This window comes from Somniosus microcephalus, chromosome 7 (assembly GCF_052327205.1).
Source record: "Somniosus microcephalus isolate GS21.2 chromosome 7, FLI_Smic_1.0, whole genome shotgun sequence".
Lineage (NCBI taxonomy): Eukaryota > Metazoa > Chordata > Chondrichthyes > Squaliformes > Somniosidae > Somniosus > Somniosus microcephalus.
Genome location: NC_140993.1, coordinates 90,618,843 through 90,632,737, shown reverse-complemented (window position 1 = coordinate 90,632,737; position 13,895 = coordinate 90,618,843). Strand labels below are relative to the sequence as shown.

General features: G+C 41.0%; 1 protein-coding gene across 3 annotated transcripts in view; it reads left to right on the top strand.

Moving 5' to 3' along the window:
* The window catches only part of LOC147114789 (copine-3-like), a 103,806-nt gene that overhangs the window by 59,384 nt on the left and 30,527 nt on the right, over positions 1–13,895 (top strand). For all 3 annotated transcript variants that reach the window (XM_085992732.1, XM_085992730.1, XM_085992731.1), the window contains 5 exons: positions 525–611; positions 5,607–5,666; positions 8,383–8,516; positions 13,634–13,688; positions 13,785–13,836. In XM_085992732.1, the coding sequence (XP_085848858.1) occupies positions 525–611; positions 5,607–5,666; positions 8,383–8,516; positions 13,634–13,688; positions 13,785–13,836 (388 nt within the window). The remainder of the gene's footprint in view (positions 1–524; positions 612–5,606; positions 5,667–8,382; positions 8,517–13,633; positions 13,689–13,784; positions 13,837–13,895) is intronic.

The following is a 13,895-nucleotide window of genomic DNA, read 5'->3' as shown; positions in this document are numbered from 1 at the left end:
TGGAGTTACCATGTATAATTTATTTAGTCAAAACCAAAACATTACCGACACTGAATCATGTTTTCTCCTTCTCTGTTTGCACCATTTTTTCCACTTCATCTGCAGCAAGGTACTATTCCTGGCTGAGAGGGCGGGTATTCAATCTGAAACCAAGCCTCTGATAATAGCACTCTATTTTAGGCCACTGGTGTGACCAAACTCCCCTCCCCAGCATTACAGGCAGCCACATTTTGGGAATGAACTTGTGTCTGATTGCATTTCACCCACAGCAACCTGCCAGTGAACTGGGACTGGTGTTTCAAAGAAGCTTTGAAGCATTCTTGGCAAACTTAATATAGGAGTAATTCCAAATATAAAAATAATCTGCATGGAAAAATGCTGTTGGATTAGTCAATACTAATAGCGTTCCTTTCATTCTCTGTGGTATCTGTTTTCATACTGAATACCATGAATCAGCTTAGTGATGGTGCTGAATCCATTTCTCATGATCTGCCACAACATTTCTCACTGTGTTTCTCTTGCAGGCAGAGTTTGAGTGTATTAATCCAAAGAAGAAACAGAAAAAGAGAAGTTACAAGAACTCTGGAATAGTGAGTTTTAAATTGTGCCAGGTAAGTATTATTGTAGTTTATCTTTCTAAGAATAGACATGTTTTTGTAAATCCGTTCAACAGTTTATATAGTCCCACCTCTAATATGCTTCATGAACCCATCCAGACTCTTCCGACCCCATCCAGTTTATCAACATAACTGTGCAGGGCTGTATCTTATTTTCCCTCAATGACACTAAATATATTTGGCAGAATGTAAATGTTTAAATTTTTATTATTTGCAGCACAATGAAAAATAGTTATTTTCTGCAGATATGTGACCCCATTGTTCACGAAAGGTTGTAAGGACAATCCTAGTAACTATAGACCGATCAGTTTAACATCAGTGGTGGGTAAAGTTTTAGAAACAATAATCAAGAAAAAAATTAATGGGCACTTGGAGAGGTTTAAGCTAATTAAGGAGAGCCAACACAGATTTATAAAAGGCAGATTGTGTTTGACTAATCTGAATTTTTTGATGAAGTAACAGGGATGATTGATGAAGGGAATGCAATGGATGTTGTTTACATGGATTTTAGGAAGGCATTTGACAAAGTACCACATAGAAGGCTGGTTAACAAAATTGAGGCTCATGGAATAGATGGATCAGTGGCAGCTTGGATAAGGAATTGGCTTAAGGACAGAAAACAGCGAGTTGTGGTACAGGAAACTTTGGTTTATCCGGAGGTTGTATGTCCGGAATACTTGATCTAACGGCAAAAATCAGGAGCCGTTTTCTATAAGTTTTTTTAGTTCTCGTTTTTTTTTTCCCCAGTCAGGCACTGCAAGGTCTGTAGCTATAGCAACAGCTTCAGCTAGAAACGCTTGCAGCTGCAGCTGACTCTTTAGAAGCTGTTGCTAAGCAACAGTGTTTGTTGTCAGATACGGAGATGAAAATCTCCGTATGCTTCAACATTAACTTTGTATGTCTGGCAGTTTTGATAGATCGGCAACACGTCGGTGCCGGATATCACACAGTTTCCTGTAAATGGCTGTTTTTCAGACTGGAAGATGGTAGATAGTGGTGTTCCCCAAGGGTCAGTGCTGGGACCACTGCTTTTTTTGATATTGATAAATGACCTGCATATTGGAATACAGAGTAGAATTTCTAAATTTGCCGATGACACCAAACTTGTGGATGTGGCAAACAGTGAGGATGATGCCAATCGACTGCAACAGGACATAAAAAGGCTAGCAGAATGGGCAGACAAGTAGCAGATGGAATTTAATACAGAGCAGTGAGGGGTGATGCATTTTGGCAGAAGGAACAGGGAGAGGCAATATACACTTAATGGCACAGTTTTAAAGAGTGTGCAGCGACAGAGGGACCTGGGAGTTAGAACATAAGAACATAAGAAATAGGAGCAGGAGTAGGCCAATCGGCCCCTCGAGCCTGCTCCACCATTCAATAAGATCATGGCTGATCTGATCCTAACCTCAAATCTTCTATCACTCTCCATCCACCCGAACCCATGTGATCTCCCGGGAGAGGCGAAAAACCAGATAAAAGACCCAATGGCCAATTTGGGAGAAAAAAATCTGGGAATTTCCTCTCCGACCCATCTAGGTGATCGAAATTCTTCCAGGAGATCACTCTGTCCCTATATTTTCTACAGTACTTACCTTCTGTAAAGGCGATCTCCATCCCAGCCAGGAACAGGAATAAAACCATCTCCTGAAATCTAACACAGAATTAGAACACAGTAGGAGCAGAACCAGGCTACACGGCCCCTGGGCCCACTCCACTACCCACAGGGCCATGACCATTCCGAACCTAGACTCATGTCCAATTTCCTGCCCGCTCCCCGTAACCCTTAATTCCCTTTACTTCTATCTATTTCTGTTTTAAATTTATTTAATGATGTAGCTTCCACAGCTTTCTGGGGCAGCAAATCCCACAAACCTACCACCCTCTGAGTGAAGAAGTTTCTCCTCATCTCAGTTTTGAAAGAGCAGCCCCTTATTCTAAGATTATGCCCCCTAGTTCTAGTTTCACCCATCATTGGGAACATCCTCACCGTATCCACCCGATCAAGCCCCTTCACAATCTTTTATGTTTCAATAAGATCGCTTCTCATTCTTCTGAACTCCAATGAGTAGAGTCCCAATCTACTCAACCTCTCCTCATATGACCACCCCCTCATCCCCGGGATTAACCGAGTGAACCTTCTTTGTACTGACTCGAGAGCAAGTATGTCTTTTCTTAAGTATGGACACCAAAACTGTATGCAGTATTCCAGGTGCGGTCTCACCAATACCTTGTACAACTGCAGCAATACCTCCCTGTTTTTATATTCCATCCCCCTAGCAATAAAAGCCAACATTCCATTGGCCTTCTTGATCACTTGCTGCACCTGCATACTAACTTTTTGAGTTTCGTGCACCAGGACCCCCAGATCCCTTTGTACTCCAGTACTTTCCAGTTTCTTGCCATTAAGATAATAACTTGCTCTATGATTTTTCCTGCCAAAGTGCATAACCTCACACTTTCCAGTATTGTATTCCATCTGCCAAATCTCTGCCCACTTACTTAGCCTGTCTATGTCCCTTTGTAGGTTTTTTATGTCCTCCTCACTCACTACTTTCCGTCCCATCTTTGTATCATCTGCAAACTTTGATATGTTACACTCGGTCCCCTCCTCCAAATTGTTAATATAGATTGTAAAGAGTTGGGGACCCAGCACTGACCCCTGCGGAACACCACTAGTTACTGGTTGCCAATCTGAGAACGAACCATTTATCCCAACTCTCTGCTTTCTGTTAGAGAGCCAATCCTCCACCCACGCCAGAATATTACCCCCAATCCCGTGATTTTATATCTTGGTGCCATACAAAAGATTATTGCTCTTGTCAAATGCCTTTTGGAAGTCTAAATACACTACATCCACTGGTTCCCCTTTATCCACCCTGTATGTTACTTCCTCAAAAAACTCAAGCAAATTTGTCAAACATGATTTCCCCTTCATGAAACCATGCTGAGTTTGTCCTATTAAATTATGTTTATCCAAATGTCCCGTTACTGTCTCCTTAATAATGGACTCTAACATTTTACCAACCACAGATGTTAGGCTAACGGGTCTATAGTTTCCAGCCTTCTGCCTACTACCCTTTTTAAATAAGGGTTTTACATTAGCAGTTTTCCAATCTGCCGGGACCTTTGCTGAGTCCAGGGAGTTTTGGAAAATTATTACCAATGCACCCACAATCCCTACCGCCACTTCCCTCAAGACCCTAGGATGCAAGCCATCAGGTCCAGGGGATTTCTCCACCTTGAGTCCCATTATTTTACCAAGTACCACTTCCTTAGTGATTTTAATCGTATTTAGTTCCTTCCCCCCCCCCCCCCCCCCCCCCCCTAGAGCCCCCTGTTTGTCCAGTGTTGGGATATTCTTAGTGTCCTCTACTGTAAAGACTGATACAAAATAATTGTTCAGCGTTTTTGCCATCTCCATGTTTCCCACCATTAATTTCCCGGTCTTATCCTCTAAGGGACCAACATTTACTTTAGCCACCCTTTTTCTTTTTATATAACTATAGAAACTTTTGCTGTCTGTTTTTATATTTTTTGCTAATTTACTTTCATAATCTATCTTCCCTTTCTTAATCAATCTTTTAGTTATTTTTTGCTGTCTTTTAAAGACTTCCCAATCTTCCATCCTCCCACTAGATTTGGCTACCTTATATGCCCTTGTTTTTAGTCGGATACTATCCTTAATTACTTTACTTAGCCACGGATGGCTATCTTTTCTTTTACACCCTTTTTTCCTCAGTGGAATATATATTTTTTGGAAGTTGTAAAGTAACTCCTTAAATGTACACCACTGATCATGTACCGTCTTACCCTTTAATCTATTTTCCCAGTCCACTCTAATCAATTCCGCTCTCATACCTTCATAGTCTCCTTTATTCAAGCTCAGCACGCTTGTTTGAGATCCAACCTTCTCACCCTCTAATTGAATATGGAATTCAACCATGTTATGGTCACTCATTCCAAGGGGATCCTTTACTAGGACATTTTTTATTAATCCTGTCTCATTACACAGGACCAAATCTAAGGTTGCTTGCCCCCTGGTCGGCTCAGTTACATACTGCTCAAGAAACCCATCCCTAATACACTCAATGAACTCATCCTCAAGGCTGCTCTGCCCAATTTGATTTGTCCAGTTAATATGATAATTAAAATCCCCCATAATTATAGCTGTTCCCTTATTGCAAGCCTCAACTATTTCCTGATTAATACTCCGTCCAACAGAGTTGCAACTGTTAATGTGCATAGGTCCCTGAAGGTGGCGGGACATATTGAGAGAGTGGTTTGCAAAGCATATGGGATCTTGGGCTTCATAAATAGAGGTATTAAGTGCAAAAGTAGAGAAGTTATGCTGAACCTTTATAAAGCGCTGGTTCGGCCACAACTGGAGTATTGCGTCCAGTTCTGGTCACCACACTTTAGGAAGGATGTGAAGGCCCTTGAGAGGGTGCAGAGGAGATTTACCAGAATGGTTCTGGGGATGGGGGATCTTCGCTGCAAGGACAGGTTGGAGAAGCTGGATTTGTTTTAATTAGATCAAAGGAGGTTGAGAGGTGATTTGATAGAGGTGTACAAGATTATGACGGGTTTGGATAGGCTAGACGGGGAAAGGCTGTTCCCACTAGTTGATGGTATAAGGACTAGGGGACGCAGATTTAAGGTTTCGGACAAGAGATATGGGGGGGATGTGATTGGGGAAAAAAAAAATTTACGCAGTGAGTGGTGAGGACCTGGAACTCGCTGCCGACAGAAGTGGTGGAAGCGGAGACACTCAATGTTTTCAAGGGGAGACTGGATAGGCACTTGAGGGAAATAAACTTGCAGGGCTACGGGGATAGAGCGGGGGAATGGGACTGACTGGATTGCTCTCCAGAGAGCCGGCACAGACTCGATGGGCGAATGGCCGCCTTCTGTGCTATAATGACTGATTAATAGATCATCAATGTATTATCTGACATGCTGATTTTTAAATTCTAAATATTTTTGCAGATTGTGAAAGAGTACTCTTTCTTGGACTACATTATGGGTGGCTGTCAGATGAACTTCATTGTGAGTAAATTGTTCAAGTTTGTAAAACTGACGAAGAATGTTGACCGATGTTTGCAGTCTGTTTTTGGGAATGAGAATGTAGGTGATTTTTTTTTTTAATGAGTTAAAATTAATACAGTTTCTGCAACCAATTAATGATCTTGGCCTCATTAGTTCCAATCCTTGGGAGTTTACTTTCATCCTTAACCACCTTCAGTTTTCTCATTGTTACTCTCTCTCCCCATTTTGTTTTCTTGCCATTTTACTTTCTTGGAAGCAGTGGTCTAAATTGGGAACAGTGAACAAACTGGGCCCTAGAAATGAAGTTTACATTAATATTAACCAGACAAGTGACCTGGTTGTATTAATACAAACCACTTGATTTGCTTTTATTGGTTTGTTCTGCGCTTTATTTTATCCCACATCACATACCAAGGCAAGAAAACTGATTTCCTACTGAGTGATGGATTGTGTGTCGGTCCCAATTATTTCTCCTTACCCATGGATTGGTAGTGCTTGACCTCTAGTTGATACCTCCCAATGTTCAGCTAACTGCAGCATTCATCTGTGTCATCGCTGTACTGCATTGTGTTGTTGCACCAGCCCTTATGAGCGTGTATGCATGCTTGTGTAATATATGTACCTTTTAGTCTTTTATATGTTCACTCTATAACAACTTCATTCACCTAAATGCTGGAAAAATAATAAGCATCCTATGTGGAATTTTTTTCATGAAGGGCATGGACTGGTTAGGCCGAATGGCCTGTGTCTGTGTCGTATATCCTATGACATACTCCCATTATTTTCTTTTGTTATACCGCGTGTCATATGTGACCGAGTGAGCCATCTGCTCTACACTTCTGCTAGTGTGAAATGGTCACTAATAGATGCATGACAGCAGCCTGGAAGCAATTCTTTCTTCAGCGCAGCATCTCCCCACAAAGACATGACTGAGATCAGGAAATCAGTGGCGTGGGGAAATTCTCCTCCTTTCGTATGGTAGTAGCAAATCAAATGTCAGTATCTAAGTCCGATATCCAGGCCAAAGCTTCCGGTGTAACAGCATGGATATCTTGTAGGCTGCCTGCAAATTTCCTCTGAGGGCAGTGCTCGGTGATATGCTTCAGGGCCTGATTAGGCGCTCCACAGTCGCATGATGGGAATGCTTTAATCTTCCATCTATGGAGAAGGTGGCAGCATCTACCATGACCAGTTCTGAGGCATTTGCTGGTTGGCTACTGTGGGGAAATTAAACCTCTACTTCACTCCATAGAGGTGTCTCAGGCTGAACCAGACCATTTGCAACCTTGGTGTCCTATTTGACCTTGAGCTGAGCTTCCAATCCCATATCCTCTCCATCACCAAGACTGCCTACTTCCACCTGTGTAACATCGCTCAACTCTGCCCCTGCCTCATCTCATCTGCTGCTGCAACCCTCATCCATGCCTTTGTTGCCGCTAGACTCAACCATTCCAATGCAGCCCTGGCTGGCCTCCGACCTTGTACCCTCTGTAAACTTGAGCTAATAAAAATCTGCTGCCCGTGTCTTAACTTGCACCAAGTTCTGTTCACCCCTCACCTCTCTGCTTGCTGACCTAAATTGGCTCCCAATCTGGCAGCATCTCGATTTTAAAATTCACATCCTTGTTTTCAAATCCCTCCTTAGCCTCGCCCCACTATATCTCTATAACCACCTCCAGCCCTACAACCCTCCAAGAGCTCTGTGCTCCTCCAATTCTGGCCTCTTGCACATTCTCGATTTTAATCGCTCCGCCATTGGCGGCCGTGCATTCAGCTGCCTTTGCCCTAAGCTCTGGAATTCCGTCTCTAAACACCTCCACCTCTCTCCTCCTTCTCCTTAAAACCTACCTTTTTGGCCAAGCTATTGGTTACCTGTCCTAATATCTCCTTATGTGGCTCAGTGTCAAATTTTGTTTGATAATGCTCCTGTGAAGCACTTTGGGATGTTTTAGTATGTTAAAGGCGCCATATAAATGCAATTTTTTGTGGTTGTTACATTAGTCTTCCCACACGTTCATACTATGACTAGCTTTAAAATTAGTGAAGGTGTGGAACCATGCACAGTTGATCAGATTTCCAATATTTCCTTTTTTTAAATGAACTTGCATATTTACTAGTGGAAAATATATTTTGAATCTCTATGCTCTCGTTGTCAAATGGAACAGTAAATAAATAAGTAATTCATTCAATTTTGAAAAGGATAGTACTGTGTCTTGTGGGATTTCTAGGTTGAGCCATAAAGGGGATTCTGATCCAGCACTTTCAGCGACCGTAGCTTGAGAAACTACAGACGTGCACCTTGTGATTTCTGTAGATTAAAATGATATTTTTGGAAAAATCGCACACTGCACACCTCGGATTACCAGAAGTGCATTCCTTACTGGGCGCTGTATCACGGAAACACACCTTACAAATTATGGTAGTGCCAAAAGAATTTGTAGTTAGGAATCACATTATTGTTGGATATAAAAGCAAATAGCTGTTTCAATTGTTCTGTTAATAGATAAGCATATTAGTTGGTCGGGGAACGTAAACAAAAATGAGCTTCAATATTTAATCAAATAAAGTGTAATGCTTAAGGAACAAAGCTGAGGAGTTCCACGCTTAATACAACAATTAACATGGACTTCATTCAGCATTGATGGGGTTACATTAAGGATCTGTGTTCTGTTTTATAATGATTTCTAGCAAATGTTTTCTTGCTTCTTAATTGCAGGTTGGTATTGATTTCACAGGCTCAAATGGAGACCCTCGTAAACCTGACTCTCTACATTATATAAGTCCTAATGGATTTAATGAATACCTGATGGCAATCTGGTCTGTTGGAATGATCATTCAAGACTATGATACGTAATGCATTCCTGTTTGTTTATTTTATCAATCTGGTTTCTTGCCTTTTATTATGTGCCCCCTTTCTTGGTCTCCTTGGGCTAGACATATATCCTTGCCTAGAGGGTGGATAGGTGACCTGATGTTTTTTTCTTTAAAAAAAAAGTGTGAGATTAGACTGAGGCAATTTGCCTTCTCTTCCTCTATATAGGAATCTCATTTCTGCTCTTCACAGCTGCATTTGAGTGTGTGAACCTTGTAGCATTGCTTTAATGTTGATCATTTACTGATGCAAATACTGAATTGTGAATGATGATGTAGAACTATTGCTGTTTTTTAGTCAATCTCTTTATCGTTACACATTTGAAATTTAGCCTTCAAATCTGCAAGAGAAACACTGTGGACTTTATTTTTAGGGTTTGTTTTATTTGTGTATTTTTTGAAATGCAAATTTATATTACAAAGTATTTACAGCGCAGAAACAGACCATTCAGCCCAATAAATCCATGCTGGTGTTTATGCTCCACGCAAACCTTCTCCCACCCCTCTTCATCTGACCCCATCAACATATCCTTCTATTCCTTTTTCTCTCGTGTGCTTATCTAACTTCCCTTTAAATGCATCTATGCTATTCACCTCAACTACTCCTTATAGTGAGTTCCCCATTCTAACTGCTCCTGGGTAAAGAAGTTTCTCCTGAATTCCCTATTGGATTTATTAATGACTATCTTATATTTATGACCCCTAGTTCTGGTCTAACCTACAACGTCTACACTATCAAACACTTTCATAATTGTAAAGACCTCTAGCAGGTCACCCCCTCAGCCTTTTTTCTTGAGGAAATTTTTTTTACAAATGTGCTTTAAAATGAAACTGTTTTGTACCATATAAGTACAAGAAGGGTTTGGATAGCTTTCATTTTTGAGCAGGAATGATTCTTTAATTATATTCAACTGTAGTTACCAGTGATTTAGTTCCCCGCCAATTGCTCAGACCCTCCCATATTACCATCCTTACTTGTGATAGCTAACAGAAAATGCTGGCAATGCACTAATTTGGACAGAGAAAAAAATAGGGTTTTGATTGGGACTGATCATTAAAGCTCATGTACATAAGAAAAAGGAGCAGGAGTAGGCCATTTGGCCCTTCGAGTCTGCGCCGCTATTCAATAAGATCATGGCTGATTTTCTATCTCAACTCCACCTTCCCACACTATCCAATATTCCTTGGCAGCTGTCTTTCACTCTGCCAGCACATTTCACACTTCATCTAGAGCCATTGTTTGTTTCTTTACCTGTCCTATTCCTTGAATATCTCTTAATGTCTCTTCTTTCATCCCCTCCCCCATTTCCCAGCCCCCGAACTGCCTTTTAATCAGTTTCATTTCCTGCCTTTTATCTCTGAAGAAGGGTTTCGACCTGAAACATTGACTGGATGTTGCCTGGCCTGCTGAGTTTTTCCAGCGTTTTCTGTTGTTATATCCAATATCCCTTGATTCCCTTAGTATCCAAAAATCCATCGATTTCTGTCTTGAATATACTCAACGACTGAGCATCCACAGCCCTCTGGGGTAGAGAATTCCAAAGATTCGCAACCTTCCGAGTGAAGAAATTTCTCCTCCTCTCAGTCCTGAATAGCTGACCTTTTATTTTGAGACTGTGTCCCCCTAGTTCTAGACTCCCTAGCCAGGGGAAACATTCTCCCAGCATCTACCCTGTCCAGCCCCTTATGAATTTTAAATGTTTCAATGAGATCACTTCTCATTCCTCTAAACTCTAGGGCATATAGGCCTTGTCTACTCGATTTCTCCTCCTAAGACAATTCCTCGCTCACTCACACGCTCGCTCACTCACTCACACTCGCTCACTCACTCACGCTCACTCACTCACTCACTCACACCCCCCCCCCCCCCCCCCCCGTCCCAGGAATCAGTCTAGGGAACCTTTGCACTACCCTATGGCAAGTATAACCTTCCTTAGGTTAGGATACCAAAACTGTACACATTACTCCAGGTGTGGTCTCACCAAGGCCCTATATAATTGCAGTAAGATGACTTTACTCTTTTATACTCCAATCCTTTTGTAAGAAAGGCTACCATACCATTTGCTTTCCTAATTGCTTGCTGTACCTGCATGTTAACTTTCTGTGATTCGTGTACGTGTGAGACATGTCAGCTGTGGCTCAGTTGGTAGCACACTCGCCTCTGAGTTGTGGGTTCAAGTCCCACTCCAGGGACTTGAGCACATAAAGCTAGGCTGACACTCCAGTGCAGTACTGAGGGAGTGCTGCACTGTCGGAGATGCCGTCTTTCAGATGAGACGTTAAACCGAGGCCCTGTCTGCTCTCTTAGGTGGACATAAAAGATCCCATGGCACTATTTCGAAGAAGAGCAGGGGAGTTATCCCTCAACCAACATAACAACAAAAATAGATTATCTGGCCATTAGCACCTTGCTGTGTGCAAATTGGCTGCTGCGTTTCCCACATTACAACAGTGACTCCACTTCAAAAATACTTCATTGGCTGTAAAGTGCTTTGAGACACCTGGTGGTCGTGAAAGGCGCTATATAAATGCAAGTCTTTTTTCTTTCAAAGACACCCAGGCCCTTCTGAATACCAACATTTCCCAGCCTCACCATTTAAAGTATATTCTGCTTTTCTATTTTCCTACCAAAGTTGCTAACTTCACATTTCTCCACATTATATTTGCCCACTCACTTACTGGTCCATATCCCTTTACAGTCTCTTCACATCCTTCTCATAACTTACTGTCCCACCTAGCTTTGTATCGTCAGCAAAGTTGGATACATTACACACAGTCCCCTCATGTATGTCATTGATATAGATTGTAAATAGCTGAGGCCCAAGCCCTTGCGGTGCCCCACTAGTTACAGCCTGCCAACCTTAAAATGACATGTTTATTCCTACTTTCTGTATTCTGTCCGTTAACCAATCCTCAATCCATGCAGCCAATCACATGAGCCCTAATTTTGTGTAATAAGCTCTTGTGTGGCACCTTTATTGAATGCTTTCTGAAAATCCAAATACACTACATCCACTGGTTCCCCATTATCTACCCTGCTAGTTACAACCTCAAAAGTTCTCGTGAACTATTGCATCTGAAATATTAATCTGTATTTTCTCAAACAGTGATCAACCCATTGTGCAATTCCAACAATATCTATTTTTAAATTTAGTTTTCCAGCATAATTTTCTTTAAATTTCTCCTCTAACCAGTGGTTGAGATAACTGCAGAGCAATGTCCCCACTACCAGTCTTGTCAAAGCTCATGGGCACTACAGTGATTGAGAAGCTGTTGCAAAAAAATCGATCCCAACCTGCTCTTTAGTCACCAATCTGGCTTCAGAGAAAACCTGTCAAATTTTCATGTTCTAAATTTCATGAAGCTCTGACAGCTCTCAAATAAATTGTCTAAGTCAATCAGAGTTGATCTGTACTTGGTAGACTATCTTGATGATGGGTATGAACATTTTTAAGTGCCTTTTAGCTTCTCAATTTTATAGAAATAAAACATCTGTATTATTCATTGTGTTCCAAATGGAAGTGATTTAATCAAGTGTTTTTATGTGTAGTGTGAGGGGTGTATGAAACACAAAATATGCAAATTTTAGCAAGAGTTTTAATTTTGATTCATGTTGAGCCACGGAGCTATAGATTTATGCAGATCCCATAATCCACTTGTTAAAATTATGCTGTTTTGGGGGGCTGAAATGGATTTGTAAATAATGTGGGCTTGTAAAACCTAATCTGGTGGATTGGTTTCTTCTCTTCCACAACTGTCTCCATCAACAGGTCATATTTTTGCTGCTTGACCATAGTGAGTAAAAACTTGCAGTTTAGCTGCCGAGCAGATCCATCAATATTTGAAACTTTCAATCTCGCGATGCTGCAATGGGTTAATTTCTCTGTGTCCAACATGAAGTTAGAGCAGTCGCCCTAGCCATGAATTTGAGAGGCTGTCCTCTTGTGGTATATCTGGTGAGCTGTTAATCTGGAGAAACTATTTCAGAGGCCAGTAATAGTTTTTGTTGGCTTGTATGCCTCTCTGTTGCATGGTTAGTTACCGGCTCCTCTGGAAGCATAATATACCAGTCTCTCAGAATAGATGTACCTTTTACTTGTACCTTGAATCAGGTTATTTCTAGACCACTCCACTGGAGATAACCTAAAATTAGCTCGTTGTTTCCTCAGGATTAAACTACCAAAATTACTTTCACTGATATGTGTCTCAGAGGTTTTGCTGCAAGATGTTTTTAGAATTCTAGATTACTGTGCCATGTAAATGTACATCTTTGTTCCATATAGACAGGTTAGTACCTACCACATGAAGTGTAACCGGATACAACTGAAGAAGCTGTGGCCATATTATGTGAGCATTCTATGTAATGCAGCTATGTGAAATATTGGTCACTCCTTTACTAAGTACTTATTGGCTGGACTAATCTTCCAAAGAAAACACAATTTTTGCCAGATTAGTTACATGGTTAGGCCTAAACAAATTATAGATACTTCACCTTCTGCCTCATCTTTTGTCACTTCACTGCAGTAATCTTATGCATATAAAGAAAGGGAGCTTATCAGCCATACACCTCTTTCTCATTCTCTTCCTCCATTATTTCTAATTCTAATATAACATGCTTGAACACTATTTGATTTGAACATTCTGTTGTTTTCCTTGTGTAATCAAGACCTACTCTACAGCCTGTCTCTATTGAAAAGAGCCTGGCTTGATCAGTCCCATGAGTCTAGGAACTTGAAAGTTTAAAACTTTTTCGCGGTCAGGAATACTAAGTCTGATTTCCATTGGATCTCCTGAACACCTTTTACAAATTTACCAAAGGGGAGCTAGAAGCATGCCTGTGAGCATACATGTGCAAGGCTATTTTTTTGGCGGCGACAAATTTTAATCTGAGCTAGGCATTATAAACAAGCTACTGTCTGGCTGGAACCGTTTGGTCAGCAAAATAAATGCACCCTAGAATTTGGGGACATTGATGGAGATATCCTATTAGTCTTGCTTGTGCAGAAAATGTGTTGTATCTCACTGTTGGTTATGATGTATGCTTTCATGCCTTTCAATTTGCCGGCAAGTGTCTGATTATGATTATTTTATTTTAGAGACAAATTGTTCCCGGCATTTGGATTTGGTGCACAGATACCCCCTAATTGGCAGGTAAATATGGATCAATTAATGAAAGATATTACTAATATATGATTTTATATTTTGTGTACAATTTTTATACTTTCAATGGCTTTTTCCTCCCTCCAGGTCTCGCATGAATTTCCACTTAATTTCAACCCTACTAATCCATTCTGTGCAGGTATGGCATTCACTTTTTTTTTTTTTAACCCGTTTTAAAATTAGTGACAGTACTAAAGT